Below are 18,803 nucleotides of genomic sequence, written 5' to 3' on the forward strand. Positions count from 1 at the left end.
AACCCCAGGTCGGGGAGGGAGAGAACTAGTTTCTGAAAGTTGTCCTCTGACCGCCACATACTCTTCCCTAAATGAGAGAGAGAGAGAGAGAGAGAAAGAAAGAAAGAAAGAAAGAAAGAAAGAGAGAGGGAGGGAGGGAGGGAGGGAGGGAGGGAGGAAAGAAGGAAAAGAAAACCTTGGTGGCGGGCGATTGAAGTTTATCCTGTGTGATTAGTGAGGGGTGAAAGCTACTCCCTTGTTGTTTACTTCATGGATCCCTTATTGTCTGAGCAGTTGACCTGCAATTCTCATTTTTATTTTTCTCCCTCTCCTTCTTGTAAAATATCTCTTCCAAAAAAAAAAAAGCAACGCTGGCTAATGCCGTGCAGTGCCACCGTGCAAGCACAGATAAGAACATGCATATTCTGTGGAACTGTAAGAGATACATTTCCTATGTGCTTCTTCCCTCGGAACATTGGAAACAGGGTCTCCCCGAGTAGCACTGGCTGCCTGAAACTCACTCTGTAGAGCTGGCTGGCCTCGAACTCACAGAGAGCCACCTGCCTCTCCTTCCAGAATGCTGGGACTAAAGGTGTGCGCCAGCACCATTCTTCCCTTGTACAGTTTAATACAGGGAAAGAATGCTGCGCTGGGCACAGTGGCTCATCGCTGCAATCCCTGTGAGCTCAGCACTTGCTAAGCTGAGGCAGGAGGGTTGCCGCAAGTTCAAGGGTAGCCTATGCTACAGTGAATTCCATGCTGAGTTTTCAGCACATGGAACTCTGTTTCAAAGACATGAATGCCTGTTAAATGTCATGTGCATACAAACATTGCTGTGCATGACAGGGGTTAGTTCTGAAGATGACTTGGGGGAGGTTTAAGGCAGGAGCAGCTCACTGCTCTAAATACAGGGCGCACACACACACATATATATACACATACATACACATACATATATACACATACACACATTCATATATACACACATACATACATATACACACATACATATATACAAACATACACATACATACACACATACACACAAACATACATACATATACACATACATACACACACATACACACACACAAACATACATTCATATACACATACATACACACACATACACACACAAACATACATACATATACACATACATACATACACATACATACATACATATACACACATATAGACATACACATACATATACACACATACACATACATACATACACACAAATAAATAAATGTAAATTTAAAAAATTTAATGACTATAAAAATATTTTTCAGTATTCTATGGATCTTTGTAAACCATGTTGTCTAATAGCATTCTTTTGATTATTTCCTTATTTATTCATTTATTTATTTATCTACTTATTCCTTTGTTTGTTTGTTTTTTACATACTGGGAATCAAACCCAGTGCCTTGTAGGCACTAGTCAAACATTACCACTGAACCAGCCCCTCGAGTAACATTAAGATTATTAAAGCAGCGAGTTGTGAAACTGTCAAAAGACACTGCAATACCTAGTGAATTAGCAAACAATCTTTGGTTGGGGCAGAGGTTTTAGTTCTAGGTGGAGTTGTCCTGAAGGAGACTGTGCTCAGTGCAAAGAGAGCCCAGGGCTGACACCTGGAGAGCCACCAATGTTAAGGAGCAGAAGAGAAAGTGGAGATCTCATTCTAGGACAGAGTTATACCGCATGGAAGGCATATGGTGATATAAAATAAACTCTTGATTGAAGTAACACAGAGATTCCACCTGAGCCTGTCACCTCTTCACGCATGCTCATGTGTGTGTGCGTGTGTGTGTGTGTGTGTGTGTGTGTGTGTGAGAGAGAGAGAGAGAGAGAGAGAGAGAGAGAGAGAGAAAGTTAGAAAGAGAGAGAGTTAGAAAGAGAGAGAGAGAGAGAGAAAGAGAGAGAGAGGTGTATTCATGTGTGGTGTATGCCTACATGTTGGTGTGCATGCCTGTACATATGTGTTGAGGCCAGAGGAACATGTCAGAAATCTTCTCTACCACCCCTGACCCCCACCTTCTTTTGTTCTTGAGGAAGGGTCTCACCCTAAACCTGAAGCTTGCTACTTCAGCGAGGCCAGCTGCCAGCAGGTTCCCAGGTGCCACCTGTCTGTGCCCCACAGCCCTGAGATCTGAAGCACGATGACTATGCCTGACCTCTGACACTTGTCCTTACACAATTCTGTCTGTCCAGTCCAGCAAGTACAACAGTCAGCCCTCGATTGCGTCCCTCTTTCCAATCCCTTATTTGCCAAAGATTTAGAATATTTGCTGGGCACCTGTGATGTGTATGAAATGATGCTAAGAGCAAACTCTGTGCACCCAGCACTTTCCAGAGGTGCTTGCCACTAGCTGGAAACTCTCTCAAGTTGTGCGATGCTAGCCATGTCTTTGCACAGCGCCATCTTGTCTGGGAACACTATGATCCAAAGATCCTATCTCTGTGAGTACAAGGTGGCTCTTCTTGGCTGTGTACACAGTTGCAGAAAGTATTCATTATTGTGCATATGATGTGTGTGTGTGTGTGTGTGTGTGTGTGTGTATAGAATATGTGCCACAGTACATGTGTGGACATTAGAAGGCTTTTAGAAGTCAGTTCTCTCCTTCTGCCATGGATTCCAGAGACGGAACTGGAACTTAGGCCATCAGGCGTGGTACCACCATTCAGACCTAGTGAGCCATCTCTCCGGCCCCACGCACACGTGTTTTTAACAAATGCTTTGTGACAGCAGAAAGGCTGGCGTGTCAGAGGAGGGAATAGGAGAGCTGTCCTCAGTGCATAGACAGGAAGGGGCACAGGGAAAGACCACAGTCACCTGAGCCCATCAGTCCATTATAATAACCTAGCACTTTACCCAGAGTGAGGTGGGAAACTGTACATTTAAATAAAGCATTTAACTATTTATTCTCACAGCCTACTCCATTTGCCACAAGAGCCCGGGGAGACGGTTATGTTATTATGCAAGTTAAATACTTGAAGAACATTTTAATATTTATATTAGTGAAACGTGTATATGTGTGTGTAGTATGTATGTGTGGTATGTACGTGTGGTATATATAGTGTATGTATGTGTGTAGCGTATGTGTGTATGGTGTGTGTATGTGGTGTGTGATGTGTATGTGTGGTGTGTGTAGTGTATGTGTGTGTGATGTGTGTGGTGTGCATGTGTGGAGTGGTGTGTGTGGGTGGTGTGGTATGTGTGTGGTATGTTTGTGTGGTATGGTATGGTATATGTGTGGTGTGTATGTGTGCTCTGGTGTGTGTATTTGTGCTCTGGTGTGTGTGGTGTGTATGAGGTATGTGTATGTGTGGTCTGGTGTGTATGTGGTGTGTATGTGCAGTCTGGTGTGTGTGTAACTACTTTATCGACTGAGTCATCTCCCATCTCCAGAGTATCACTACTTTTGAAATAATAATTTAAAGTATATATGTGTGTATATATAGTTTTAGAGAGAAGAGAGAGAGAGAGAGAAAGTGTGAATCAGCAGTCCCTGGGAATCACTGGCTATCAGTCTAAGAAAGAATTGGTGGCTGTGTGTCAGTCACGGAGTTTGAAATGGCCACGCTCCNGAAAGAAAGGAGGTGGATTTGCTTTAACTTGAGCAGCTATCGCAGGTTCAACTTCTTCCTTTGACAACAGGAACTCAACTGGGCTCCTCGCTTGACTGTTTCTGTGCCTCTGCCTATCTGTGGTGGGCCGGTTTTGGTTGGTTTTGGTTGGTTGGTTGGTTGGTTTTGGTTGGTTTTCATTAGTTGGTTGGTTGATTTGGTTTGGTTTGGTTTTTCCTTGAGGTCTCACTGTGCAAACCTGGCTGGCCTGGAACTCACATAGGTTTGCCTATCTCTGCCTCTGAAGTCCTGAGAGTAAGGGGATGCGCCTCTCCCTCTCCCGCCTCCCGTCCCCACCCTACCCCAAGATTGTCACTTAGCCATTTTGTTAGAGAACAGAGTATTCAATCAATGCTAAGCCAATCTGTCCATATCACACTCTCTGACCTCATCAGTCAGTTACCGAATCCACCTGTCTGGGCCGCTGATTGGCCCATCTTTCCTTCCTGTCCTGAACAGCTATGCAAGAGAGAAAAGAGCTGATGAAAGGGAGGAAGTACAATACCTGTTTCTATGTTCAACCAGATATATTAAGACTAACTCTGAAAAGGGCATTTTTTTTTTATGGAGAAGAGGGTTTTTTTTAAATCTATTTTCCAGTTAAAAAGGAAACTTGAATAATACTTTTACTTCCGTTTAGCAAAGCTGTTACTAAAAGTGTACTTACAATGTTTCTTTTTTTTCTTCTTTCTGAAATATAATTACAGATGGGCTACACCCCACTCCATGTGGGCTGTCACTATGGAAATATCAAAATAGTCAATTTTCTGCTGCAGCATTCTGCAAAAGTTAATGCCAAGACGAAGGTAGGCGCCCTCCCCCTTCCTCCCCAGCAGAGCCCTGGGTTTTGTATTCAAGGAAGTGTGTGCCATCTCTCCTTGTTTCTTCTGCAGAATGGATACACGGCACTGCACCAGGCTGCTCAGCAGGGCCACACGCATATCATCAATGTCTTGCTTCAGAACCACGCCTCCCCCAATGAACTCACTGTGGTGAGCTGTGGGCCAGCAGGGTGGGAGTGGAGGAGAGTGGAGGGGACCCTAAAGTCTTCCCACATTTGGATCACCTGCCAGTTGCTTTTCTGTTATCTTAGATAAGTTACATAAGAGCCTTCAAGGCAAACAGTATGTGTGTCCCACTGACTGCTCACATAGATTCAATGTCATAGAACCACATGTAGCTGCCCAGACATGGACGGGTAGAAACAGGTGAGGTGGGCTTTTACAAAACCTGTCTCTTAGCTGTCTTTCTGTCACTACAACAAAATACAGGAAGCAAGTAACTTAATAGACAGAAAGTCTTTCTTTGGCTGATGGTTGCACAGGGGTCAGTCCATATTGCTTGACCCCGTGAGTCTGCAGGGAGGTTGACCATTTATGTCAGGGATGGCCTACTGAACCTCATCTCACAGCCACCAGGAAGCAAGCAAGGCAGGAGGGGGCTGAAGTCCCAATATACCCTAAGGATACTCCCCTAGTGATGTCACACACACACACACACACACACACACACACACACACACACACCAGTCCCAACCTGCCAGTACCAGCAGCATTTTCGAAATAATGGCCTCTGTGACATTTGGGATCCAAACTATAAAATTACAACATTTACACTTTTGCATATGGTAGCTGGGTTGATGTGGTGAGAGATTGGCCTTGCCTGGTTACAGGCTGAGTGACCTTGTCCATATTTCCCTGCTTCCAGAATGGGAACACAGCTCTGGCCATCGCCCGGCGCCTTGGTTATATCTCGGTGGTTGACACACTGAAGGTCGTGACGGAGGAAATTATGACCACCACTGTGAGTAATGGATGCTGAAATTACAGCCAAGTTTCCCTGGGCTTTTCTAGAATGTTCCTTCTTCCTCCATTCATAGGCTAAGTACCACGTATTTAAAATACTGTCAATGTACCAAACCCCTAAATGTCTGACATGAACGAAATTTGAAGTACTGAATATATATATAATCTGTGAAAGTTGCATATGGAGCTGAAGAGATGGCTCCATGCAGCCCAACACCTGCCTCAGGTACAGTACAGCTGCCATTTACTCCAGCTCTAAGGGATCTATCGCCCTCTTTTGGCCTCTACCGGCACTGCACTCACATGCTATCATACATATAGGCACACAGACCCATAAATAAGTAATAAAATAAAGCTTAGGAAAAAAATAGTTATGTACATTGATAAAGAGTTTTGATTCCATGTTCTATCTTGACATTGTAAAGATTTTTGAAAACTTCACATAAGATCCTTATTTATCAGATGACCCTGTTCCATTAGATACATTTTAGGAAGTCTTATTACATTTCATTGTGTGTGTGAGGGTACACACATGCCATGGCGTGGGTGTGAAAGTCAGAGGATAACTCGTGGGAGTCAGTTCTCTCGTCCGACCAGGAAGAGGTTCTGGGAATTGAACTCAGGTCATCCACTAGGCTAGGCAGCGAGTGTCTTTCCAACTGAGCTATCATCCCTGTCCCTACATGTATTCAAACACACACAGACACACAGACATACACACAGAAACACACACACCCTTCAAAGCATTTTAACCCTGTCTAGAGTCTTTGGGACTAAGAGACATTAGGACAGTGGAATTTGGGGACAACATCATCATTTCCCTTTTGCCATCTCCCAATCTAAAGGAAGTCATAGCTGCTGTGCATAACTTCCTCCGTCGACGCAGCACTTTCTATAGAAAGCCGTGGGCTCAGACTGTCGGCTGCTATGTGCTGGCTGAGTTATATGGCAGTTCACAGGTTTTAGAAACCAGAAAATAAATCTGCTGAGTAGAAGAACTTGTGTGACTTACCAGACAGAAAATGCTCTCTCACCAGGATCTATTTCTATCATTACCATAAAGTTTAGGAGCAAAAATTGTACTCAGCAATTTATACAGCTTTCAAAATCCAAAATCTGTTATTAGATTCTTTTGGATTGTTTTTGTTGCTTGTTTTGTTTTGTTTTGTGACAGACTCATGCTCAGTAAAGCAGGTTAGTATCTCACTCACAGAGATGATCCTGGTTCTGACTCCACCATCATACCTGGCTATTATTAAATTCCTAGAGAAAGGCTAAGCATCTAATGCTTTTCTAGCCTTAATGTTCTGGATTCCCCATGTAGCTCTTTCTAGAGGACAAAGAATAGAGGAGAGCAAGCTGCTTAACAGTAGTCAAGTGGCACTACGCTACAAATATTTGAATCATTACAATGAATACATCAGTTTGCTATTCTAGTGTCAGAGGACACTTGTCTAATAACTCAAAATATGAATCATAATTGAGTCTCTCACCCACTAGGTGATTTCACAATGTTTATGTGCGATAAAAATAACTGCTTGAGCCACCTCTCTAGCACAAGGCTAGAGAGGTGGCTCAAGCAGTTAGGCGCTCCAGCTGTTCTTCCGGAGGACCAGGGTTCAGTCCCCAGCACCCACACTGGTGGCTCCCAATATCTTGTAACTTTGTCCTCTTCAGTGACCTCTTCTGGCCTCCACAGCCACTGTTCACACATGTGTATACACACACATGCGCACACACGCTCATGCACACACACAGGCACATAAATAAAATGTCTTAAAAAGTGAAACACTAAAAGATTTAAGCTAAACTAGAAGGCTGACCACTTATATCTTAGCTGGTAAAGCATGGACAAGGCTCTTAGTTGGAGTCTCAGTACATCCCAGCAACCATCAGCCTACATTCACAGAATAAGAAGACGGTGCTGCAGCTCTGGGAAAGGCTCTCAGGCTCCCACCAGAGTCTGTGGCAGCAGAGCCACTTCCCTTGTGTGTCATCACAAAGCTTGGTTGGCAGAAGATAATGCTTGCTAAAAGCAAGGTCCAGACTGCCCCGAGAAGCCAATATGGTCTCCATACAAACTGACCAGCAAAAAAGGAATGAATCCAATCTCCTGGTACTTAAGATTTTATTGCAAACTCAGACACCACCTTCTCAGACCTGCTCTCACGCTTATGATATATAAGCATCTATAATGTATAAGGAATATGAATTTTCATAGATGGGAGGATGTGATTTGCTTTGGTGTCTATAATCTTAAGTGGCATAGCTCAGCCCCCACCCTCTTGGTCCAGAAAGTTACTGGGGCCTCTGAAGCCATTGTTTCTATAAACAGATTCTCCCACACAGGGACAGTGTACAATGTAGCAATCCTGAGAAAGAAAGTTTGATAGTGATGTGTTGATATCAGTGTGCAATGACACATGTTCTTTATTAACAAGTTATTATGCTGAGAGACTTCGTATGGGGCATATGGGGATTTTCTGTACAATTTTAGAGTCTATAAAACTAACTGAAAGTTTATTTTAAAGATGTGATCAATTTCAGTATTATATACTAAGAGAGGCACAAAAAATGTTTTATTTCCACATAACAGTTGAGCGTATGTGTGTGTGTGTGTGTGTAGGTGCTTTGCTTGAATGCATATCTGTGCACCAGTCAGAAGTGGGCTTCTGATCTTCTGGAACTGCAGTGCTGTGAGCCACGATTTGGGTGCTGAGGGCCTAACCTGAGAAGCAAATTCTCTCAACCCCTGAGACATCTCTCCAGCCCCCACTTTCAGCTTTTTTTAACTTAAATGATACAGATGCTTTCTTCTGGATGGACATAGATTATAAAGTCACCAAGTAGTAAATTAGAGTCAGAAAGGCACTGCCCAGTAGCACACTGTACTTGAGGAAGATTTTTGGGAGCTAAGATGATTCTTCAAACATGTGGCCTCTAAAATGTCTGGATGACTATAATTATAAAATACACACAACGTATATCTCTTCAGTGTTTTTGCTGTATCGCATCAGTGGAGTGGACACATAGTGGAGAAAAGAAAGGAAGTGAGGGGCTTGGCGCCAGGGATAATGACAAATGCTTCCCTTCTCGCGTGACCCTGATGGGATGGGATATTTGGTTCTTCTGGCATGGACACGCATAGCACTGCTTTCCCCTCATCCTCTGGAAAGCCTTACTAGCTTTACCCCTGGACTCTCTCACCTTGAACTAATCTGAAGGACACTTCTGAGTTTCTGAGGATTCCCCCCCCCCCACCTCCTGCCCTGTGCTGCTTCAGAGAGATGCATGTTGGGCTAGAGAGATGGCTCAGTGGTTAAGAGCACTGACTGCCCTTCCAGAGGTCCTGAGTTCAGTTCCCAGCAACCACATGGTGACTCACAACCATCTGTAATGGGATCCAATGCCCCTCTTCTGGGGTATCTGAAGACAGTGTGCTCATATACAATAAATAAATAAATAAATAATGCACATTGTGTATACAGCCTTCTAAGTTCTTCATCCCATAGGATATAAATCAGTCAGTTTGGAAAGAAATGACTAGTCTCCTTAAAAAAATCCTTTCACACTGAAGCAACTGCATTGTTGTTGTTGTTGTTCCCAGACCATCACGGAGAAGCACAAAATGAATGTCCCAGAAACGATGAATGAAGTCCTCGATATGTCAGACGATGAAGGTATGGCAGTGTCCTCGAGGGGTCGCCATGGTGATGAGTGACCCTGTCCCTGTTGCTCCCTGAAGAAAGTCTGTCACAAACGTGTTTTGGGGGAGGGGTGGAATGTTTAGATGTTGGTAGTTGTGTCATGGGAGATGAGTATTTTCATGCACTCTTATTATCACTTAAATCATGCAGTAAGGAAAGCCAGCGCCCCCGAAAAGCTCAGTGATGGGGAATATATCTCAGACGGTGAAGAAGGTATTTATACCTCTCTCGTGTGATGAGACTTAATCTCCCGGCTCCAGCTCTCATTTCTTATCTCTGAAAAGTAACACTTCCTCCAGTTACTAACCTCTCATGTCATTTCAAGAATTAATTGGGGGGGGGAGTCATTTAAAGGCTGGCCCTGGGTCCTATCTTATCCTCTTTCAGACCTGATTTCTTAAGCCCACTTCCCACTGTTAAGCAGAAAATAATGTCACTAACTATGATGGTCACTCTCTCCGTGGTCTCTGTCAAGCAGAAAACTGAAGTTTTGTTGTTTATGTCTGAATCTAAAAGGGGGAAGCTTACTGTCTAGAGATGTTCTGTTTGTTTCTTTTTTTTCTTAGTGTAAAAGGCATCCCTATAGGTTGTAGGGTGAGTGCCTGGTTCACAGTGTGCTCTGCAGTAAAGTCAGCTTTTGACTTTGGGACTAAGCATGAGAACTCACCCTGAATCAAAGCAGTCCCAAATTGTAGATTTTCAACAGTGACTTGAAAAAGAGATTGATGCACAGTAAGGCTGCATTTCATGTACTCAATAAAGCTGACATTTCCTGCTTTATTCAAAAGGATGATATTCTTGACCATGTCATTCGCATGTACGTGTGTGTGTATACACACACATATACATGTGCATATGACATGTTTGAAAAGTCTGTTGGAAAAGTTCCATTGTGTAAGTGAGTAAATATTTTAAGGATGGCAGATTTTGGAGCTTCACGGAAATAATGAAATGTTTACTATATTGAATGTATATATATTTAGTTAGTTTGTTTGTTTATTTGTGTCAAGACAGGGTTTCTCTGTGTAGCCTCTCCTGTCTGTCCTGGAGCTTACTCTGTAGACCAGGTTGGACTCAAACTCAAGAGATCCACTTGCCTCTGCCTCCCAAGTATGCCACTATTGTCCAGCCTCTATATGTACTATTTTTGACATTTGAGACTATCTCTTACTATGTGGCCTTGGTGTCCTGGAACTCCTCATGTAGACCAGGCTGACCTTGAGCTTAAAAGATCAACGTGCCTCTGCCTCCCTAGTACTAACATTAATGGCATGTACTACTAGGCCCTTGACTTTTTAAATTGATTGATTGATTGATTGATTGATCCTCAATGCTCTCCCACCCCACCCCCTTACATGGTGCGTTTTCCTGCTTGTACCTGTCTTAGCAGGATTTTACTTACTGGTTCTTTCTTTGATTGCACAAATTCACTGGGAGCATAAGGAATGTGAAAATCTACCTGATGCCAAGAGGCCGTAACCTCAGTGGCATCCCCTAAGCCACTTAGACTGGCACACAGAGATGCTGGTGGCTGGATGGGCATAGGAAGGGCAATCCTGAAGTTGTGTCAGGACTCTTGACTGTCCATCATAATTTGTTTTAACACTTTTCATTTTACAGGCTTTTCTCTCAATTGTGTGCTTACCTCTCTTTTCTCTCCTACCTGATGCCAGTCGTGTCCTCGTGAGAGTTCGCGTGTCTCTCTGTCCCATGCTATTACAGTACATTTTCTTGACATGTTTCACAGTCATTTCTCATTTGCATGTAATGTGGTTTAAGAAAAAAGAAAAGTGATGTTTTCCCTGTGTACAGCAAAACAGGTCAAAGTTTGTTTCCTAAGTGAAAGTCCCATGAAATGACAGTCATTGATAGCCATTTCTCTCCTCTTTTAACAAAATTGCCAAGGTTACCACCATGATGAGAGGTCGAGTTTGAATGGACTGCGTAATAGCTTTGTTTATGTGGATCAGTTATCAAATAGTTTCAAAGCAAGAGAAAGTGGGGTCTCTAAACTTTAATTTACTTAATAAAGTAGAAATGAGAGTCGTTTCCTTTATATTTGCAAACTTGAAATTCAGAGTGGCTTATACTTATCATTTTGTCTTTCTTTAACATACCCTCCTCTGAGGGTATGTTAACATCCCTGTAGCTGGATTTTATGCTAGAACAATCTTTGCCCAAATGTCTCAAATTTCCCTCTCCAATTTAAATAAACTTTAAAAGTCCCCTGCCTCAGCTACCTACAATCCTTAGCACTCAGGATGCAGAGGCAGGAGGTGGGATCTCTATGAGTTCGAGTCCAGCCTGCTCTCCAGAGCAAGTTCCAGGACAGGCAAAGCTACTCAGAGAAACCCTGTCATAAAAACCCAAAACTAAACAAACAAATAAAAGTTAAAAATTAAATAAAAGTTCCCTACTTCCTTGAACTCCTAACTTCTATCTAGAAAGTCTGGCTCTGATATATTTGGCCAGGCTGATGCATACATTAGGTTTCGTTAATTATTTAGAATTGGGGTGTGACAGACGGTATGTACTATGCAGCGGTCTGAGGACTGCACGTGAGTTAGTTCTGTCCTCGTGCCTTGTAGAACCTGAGAGATCAAACTCTCAGGTCATTAGGTTCAGTAGCAGGCACCTTTGCATACTGAGTCATCTTTCCTCCAGGTGTTAGAAAGTATTTCAAAGTTTTCATCTTTGTCTCCAGTTCAGGCCAGTAACAGGCACTTCCTCTAACTGCTCCCCTCCTCAAAAGGGTCATTCTCCAGTGTCCGTTTGTACGCATATATGTCTGTCAGGAATCCGCATGTCTACAATGGAGCTCAAGGCTGGAGATGTAGTTTGATCAATACAGAACTACATAGCAAAGCGGGGTGCTTGCTTTCTCTGTGGGAGACAATGAAAATGTGTCATTGAGCTGAGTATGGTGGCATACACCTTTAGTCTCAGCACTTGGAGGCAGGGGCAGGAGAATCTCTGTGAGTTTGAGTGAGTTCTAGGCCAGCCAGGGCTACACAGTGAAACTCTCTGAAAACAAACAAGAGAGAGAGAGAGAGAGAAAGAGAGAGAGAGAGAGAGAGAGAGAGAGAGAGAGAGAGAGAGAGAGAGAGAGAATGTGTCCTTGATAATTCAGCCACTAGCTGGGTATAGCGGTACATGCCTTTGATTCTTGGGGTCTTAGGCAAGCCTGGTCAGTACCATTTATAAGCAACACTTATTAGCAGCTTATCTCAAGGAAGACAAGGATGAGTTTGTACTATGGGAAATAGTATAAACCCTAAATTAGGAAGGAATAGATATTAAAGGGTTAACATCAGGAAGTCTCTCCCTTCACCATTTTCTACTTTGCTTCTTCCTCCTCTTCCTTTTGGTCTCCTTTGAGAATTTAGTTATAAGTAAGACATGTATGTTTAACATTTGAGTTAGTTCCTCAAAAAAAAAAAAAAAGTCTAAACAGCGCTGTCATTTAATGTCTCAGGAGGAGAGATACAGAGAGCAAAGATGGAAGTGTGAACAGAATCAGCAAAACAGGAGACAGAGTGGCCTTATATAGAACTGGGCGATTTTGAGGAGTGAGTTTTACAGGGGGCGAAAGGGGCTGTAGACACCGCAGCAGTCTCCACATCACACCCCCACCCCAACACCCACCCCACGCCGTATCCATTGTGTACAGAGACCCTTCAAGTGCATAAGAATCGTCTTCTTTATTCTACCGCCACTCAGATTCTTACTTTCTGCAAATGAGTCTGTACTTGAAAATAAAGACACGAGAAAGAGAAGGAGAAACAAGAAGAAAAGCAAAAGGGAATGATGGAGAGGGAGAAGGAGAAAGAGAGGGAGATGGTGAAGGGAGAAAAGAGAGAGGCGATGGAAAGAAGGAAAAAAGTTGAGGTCAAGATCAAGAACCAAGGTGCTTTCTAGTTTGGGTCTGGGTTGAGTGGTCACAGGGGATGGAGCGGTCTCAAGGAGTGGAGCCGTCAGCCACAGGGGTGGAGCCGTCAGTCACAGTGGGTGGAGTGTTCACAGGGTGGAGTTCTCACGAGGTGGAGCTATCACTGCTAGTGGAGTGATCACAGAGGGTGGAGTAGGGTTGGGTGGGGCTTCACAGTAGCTCTGGCTAAGCTTGGACCTTAATTGTAAATTCCTGTAATGTGTGTATATTTTTGCAAATTGGGAAACAAAGTGCCAATGTTATTTTAGCTTTCGGAATTCTAGTGGGATGGAATATAATGACATTTAAAGAACAATAGACGCCACACAATGGCAAATGGAATGAAGCCATGCAAAATAGAAACCAGACAGCAGCGGGCAGAGAAACTGATCCAGGTCAGGAGGCCACAGCCCTGGAAGGAAGGAGGATCTAGTCTGAAGTTGCTTGCATTTTGACTGAGCTGTGAAATCTCTGCCAGGCTTGAATGCAGACAGTAAAAACTAAAAGAAAAAGAAAAGCTAAGTGCATGTGTGGTAGAAATAGTTATCAGGAAGGGATGAGGGGAAGATACAAGAAAGCTATTCCAGCACTTGGTAGGCAGAGGCAGGTGGATCTCTGTGAGGTCAAGTTCAAGGCCAGCCTGGTCTACATAGACATCTAGGATAGTCAGAGCTATCTGGAGAGACCTTGTCTCAGAAAAACAGCAATAGAAAGATACAATAGAGCAATAAAGTTTAGGAAATAGTACCTTGGACAGTGAGGACATCATTCAGTGCATTCTTGATCCAGGAACGTTCGATGTTCAACGAATTAAAGTCTGGGTTGTTCACACTGTTCGTTGGTTTTTAAAAGTGTATGGTGAACAGGTTCACAGAGAAAGAGCTGGCCATTCAATGTGACGACCTGGAGGTTGGATCCCTAGAATCCCACAAATGCAGAGTGGGCATGGCATCTCCCTGAAATCCTAGACCTGACCAGGGAGTCAGATATATGGCACCTGCTAGGCAAGCAGGTTAGCTGTACTAGACATGCCAAAGACCTCTGATTTCTGTTGAGTACTTGCCTCAGAGAATCGGGTGGAGAGCAACTCAGGAAGACTTCTAATATCACCCTCAGAGCTACACACACATGTGTGCCCCTCTCCACCCCCCCACAAATACATGCAAAACCAAGTGTGTATTTAAGAGAAAGAACAAATCGTGTTCTTCAAAAAGTAGTGATATTACGGTCTAGGGAGATGGTTTAGCAGTTAAATTGCTTGCCCCCGTGTGCCTGAGAGTTTGCCTAGTTCAGATCTCCAGAGCTCACAAGTAAGTGTGAGGGCCTAACTGTAATCCCAGTGCTTAGAGGGAAGAGGCAGGAGATCCCCCAAGTCAACTGGACAGCTGGACCACCTTACAACAGTGAATAAGGTGATCAAGGTACAAGGAAGAATCCTGGTGCCCTACACACACACACACACACACACACACACACACACACCACACATACTCCACCCACATACCACCCACACATACATCCCACACATTGACACACACCACACACACAGACACCCCTGTGGCTAATAATATTTTTAAAGAATTTAATGACATGACAATAGAAATAAGCCTCTTTCCCACTATCTTAGTATGAAGACGAAGCAGGCCAGGGCACATGGTCAAAGACAGTTAAGTACAGATAGAGTTTTGGGTAGATTTAAGAACTCGAGCAAAGAATTTTCTAAAATTTGTAGTATGGGGGGGGGGCTGTCAGCAAACATCTTCAACCCCTGAACCCTTCAACCCACTGAACCATGTCTCTGGCCCTCAGAGAAAGGACTTTTTGTAATCCTCCTAGAGTACTCTCACTCAGGAGAGAGTAAATATAATTTGGTTTGGCATAATCCAAAATGAAGGGGAGTCTGAAGGACCGGTCTGGGAAGTGTGAAGCTGGCTCTCGGCCTACTAGGAACGGTCCTGCTTGCCCAATCTCTCTGGTAATCATAAAGAAGATACAGAACCATTAGTGGCTTTCTGAGCCTGGAAGGGAGCCAGAAAGATTAGCTAACTTCCGGGGAGGCAGGAGGAGGGCGGGGTATGGTGTTACTGTTGATAGGACCAGTGGGAACTGTTCCTACCCAAACTTTAGCATTTCTGGGAATACCTCATGGGCAGTGTCTCTCTTCATCTCCCCCCCCCCCCCCCCCCGGGGTTTCTCTGCTTACCTTTCAAATGGACATTCGTTAGCTGCTCGTGTGTCCTGGAGGTAATCTCAAAATGATAACTTTGAAAACCTAGAAGGGAAGACCCTGTCTCAGCGTCATTTCAGTTGCTGCGATTAAAAAAAATAAAATAAAATAAAACAAAACAAAAACTCTTGCAAAAGTAACTTAAAGGTGAGAGGGTTTGCTTGAGCTGGAAGTTCCAGGTTTCAGTCCACCGAGCCAAACCATCAGGGGCTTGAAGCACCTGGTCCTTTCCTTCAGAAGGTCAGAAGGACAGAGCGATGCTCACATGCACATGGGAGCTCAATGGTCCTTCTCCATTCTTTTAAAGGTCTGGCTTTGCTTTATGTGTGTATGTGTGTTAGCATGTGCCTACAGTGGCCAGAAGAGAACTTTGATTCCCCTGGAGCAGGAATTACAGGTAGTTAAGAGCTGCCCATCATGGGTGCTGGGGACCAAAGCTGGACCCTGTACTAGAGCAGTCAGTACCCTTGACCTCTGAGCCACAGCTCCAGCCCCTGAATCCTGTCTTAGAACTAGAATTGTTGATTGGTTTCTTTTTTTAACCTATACTAAGTGCTCTTCCACACTGTGCCTTTCCACTTAGACCCTCACAGATAATCAATCCATCACACCCTAAGTGTTTCCCTCCAGAACATCATCTCCTGCAAGCTTCTTCACCTCCCATGCAGCCTAACCCCATGCAGAAGCCCCAGAGTCTCCCTTGTCCCACGTTCATGTCCAGCCAGCCAGGAACTCTTATCTGCTCTGTTTCTGCATCCATAGAACCTCTCAAGTCTGCCTTCTCCTCTCCATTGTCACCAGCTCAGGAGCTTCCCTGTGGCAGGATCCAGCAGGTGCCTTTTGTGTAGCTGTCATTTGTTCTAACCCCGTAGACTTAGCTGTAAATTAACAGACGTATTTCTATTTATTTGGAAGCTAGGTTGAATGAGACTGGGGCTAAGATTTACTTATTCAGCTTTAGCACAACTACTGAGGGAATTATCCCCAATCTATATTCTTCCTTCATTTTAATATATATGAGTACACTGTCACTGTCTTTAGACACACCAGAAGAGGGCATCGGACAAGTGGTTGTGAGCCATCATGTGGTTGCTGGGAATTGAACTCAGGACCTCTGGAAGATCGGTTAGTGCTCTTACACTGAGCTGTCTCTCCAGCCCCCCTAATCTATTTTCTAACACTAAACTGGCTACTTCCTTAGCTGTGGTCCCCAAATACTTGCTGTTGGAGTCTCACCTTTGTTATTTCTGCTCCATTACTTGGGCACTTGCTCTTGGTCCACTACATCTAATGGAGACCTCACGTTTTTTCCATCTTCTTTCTTCTTCTTCTTCTCATCCTCCTCCTCTTCCTTTCTCCTCCTCCCCCTTTTCCTCCTTTTTCCTCCTTCTCCCTCTTCCTACCCTCTTTCTCTTCAAGGTCCCAACCTGTGACTCCCCAAGCCCAGTAACCAAAGACCCGCCTACCTCTGTCCTCCCCAGCCATTGGTTGTAGCCACTTTTATTTAACCAATAGCTTTAAATTGGGGAGCAAGGTTTATACAATAAGGGCAATGTATATGTGAGAATTTGGGAGCAACCAGATCTTGGGGTACAGAATTTAGCGTTTTGACTACATAGTAGCACCAGACCAACCCCCAATGCTCAGCTGTGCACCCAACTTCTGAAGAGGTCCTTACAACTCTACAGGTGCATCATTTCTTCTGCCTCTCAGCTCGACCCTCCTGGGCTTTCACTCCTGTTGTTGGGTAATTGTAACGTGTTCATTTTCATGTTTATGTAACACCCCACCAAGAACTTACAATTACCCAACTAAGGTCTCTGCCCTCCTGTAGATGGCAATGTGGGTTCTTTCCAGCTTGAAGCTATTGCAAGGAAGCCTTCTGTTTACAGATACCCTCTTGATATCCATAGGTGTTTGCCTCAGGAGAGAATAGATCTATAGGTCCAGCTGTGGAGTTGTAGGTTATAGAAAGGCAGCCAGACACACACACACACACACACACACACACACAGACACACACACACACACACACATCAATAAGCCAGTATTGTAAAGTTGCATAGTAAGATAATAAAAGAAAAAGAGAAAGAAGAGGAAGAAGAAGAGGAAGAGGAGGAGGAGGGGGGAGAAGAAGGAGGAGGAAGAGAAGGAGGAGGAGGAAGAGGAGGAGGGGGAGAAGGAGGAGGAGGAAAAAGAGGAGGAGGAGGAGAAGGAGAAGAAGAAGAAGACGACAATGACAACAACGATGACGACAACAAGAAGACAATTGCTGGATATGGCAACATATGTACTACACCTGTGACCCCAGCACTCAGAAGGCAGGGGCAGAAGGAACCCGAGTTCTTAGCCAGCCTGGGCTACCTACCCTGTCTCAGAATAAAAGCCAAAGCAACAGCAGAAAAAGAAAACTACAACGGAAAGGCTATTTTAAAGCAAGTGGTCTCCACAAGAAGGGAGGATGGGCTGGGATGGGATGAGGGGTGCATACCGATGGAGGAGTGGAGAGATTAGTGATCTGGTTCTTGGCCTAGGTGGTGTTTATTTCATGACAGTGTGCTGATGTGCACTTTTGTGCATGTGTACCTCACAATAGAAGTAGCTGTTGTTCCCTCACGAGACAAATACATTCCAAAAGAATAATGTAGAGACAAACAGATAACACAAACCTCCCAGCATTCCCTTGTGCTTAGGCTCATCTAAGTTTCTACCTAAGGTCTACAGATCTGCTTCTCTCGACTTGCATCAGATCATGTTTTTAGAGCCCTTCCTGGTTCTGCCTCCTGACAGAATCAGTCCTTTGTTTCAGGCATGTAAGTATAGAGTAGTTCTGTAAATGGTCAGTGATAAATATTCTCAGAGTTCAACTGTCTAGGCTCCATCTTATTTCCCTCTGTGCACACAAACAGCCCAAAACCTTTGCCCGCACACCCAGGTGTGGCCTTGGGACTCTGAAAGTATTTATGGAAACAGGCAAGAGGCTAGATTTCATCCCCAGCCTGTAATTTTAGCATGTGATTCATTTTGTTTATTTCTTTCAAACTGGACAGCCTGCTGTACAAGAGTAGATCTATGCTGGCCACTGTTGCAGTCTGGGGACCTGGTCACAGCTGTCCTTGTTTAAAGGTATCTACCACCTTAGCTTCACATAGCTGGGTCACAGCTCGGGCCAGGCTCCAATCAAGGAACACGGATTAAAATCACACACAAGTCGGGCTAATAGCCAAAGCCTTTGCTCTCAACCTCTAACGTGGCTTTGGTGTGGTAATAAGGCTAGAAGCCCCTGAGCACATGGCTCATTTAGGTTTTCAGTGTGATCTTGAATAAAAGGTATAGCCTAGAGTTCACAAGTAGTAAAATCTTGTTGAGTGTCATTTACTGACTCTGTCATGTTTAAGTCTCTCAAAGTAACTCCAGGCTATTCTTATTACAATTATTCTCCCAAGTTATATTTAGTTGCAATTAGAGCCCGCACTGAACTTGTTATGAGTCCTAATTTACCTTGAGCATCAGGCAGGTGTGTG

The 18,803-nt window shown here is 44.0% G+C and overlaps 1 protein-coding gene across 16 annotated transcripts in view; it reads left to right on the forward strand.

Moving 5' to 3' along the window:
• Positions 1-18,803, forward strand: part of Ank3 (ankyrin 3) — a 620,582-nt gene that overhangs the window by 489,513 nt on the left and 112,266 nt on the right. For 11 of the 16 annotated variants that reach the window (XM_029482229.1, XM_029482230.1, XM_021174444.2 and 8 more), the window contains 4 exons: positions 4,320-4,418; positions 4,506-4,604; positions 5,320-5,415; positions 9,025-9,097. In XM_029482229.1, coding sequence (XP_029338089.1) covers positions 4,320-4,418; positions 4,506-4,604; positions 5,320-5,415; positions 9,025-9,097 — 367 coding nt within the window. Of the gene's footprint in view, positions 1-4,319; positions 4,419-4,505; positions 4,605-5,319; positions 5,416-9,024; positions 9,098-9,274; positions 9,338-18,803 lie in introns of all 16 variants that reach the window. The other 5 variants (XM_029482220.1, XM_029482226.1, XM_029482228.1 and 2 more) reach the window with 1 other exon arrangement.

Source organism: Mus caroli, chromosome 10 (assembly GCF_900094665.2).
Source record: "Mus caroli chromosome 10, CAROLI_EIJ_v1.1, whole genome shotgun sequence".
Taxonomy (NCBI): Eukaryota; Metazoa; Chordata; class Mammalia; order Rodentia; family Muridae; genus Mus; species Mus caroli.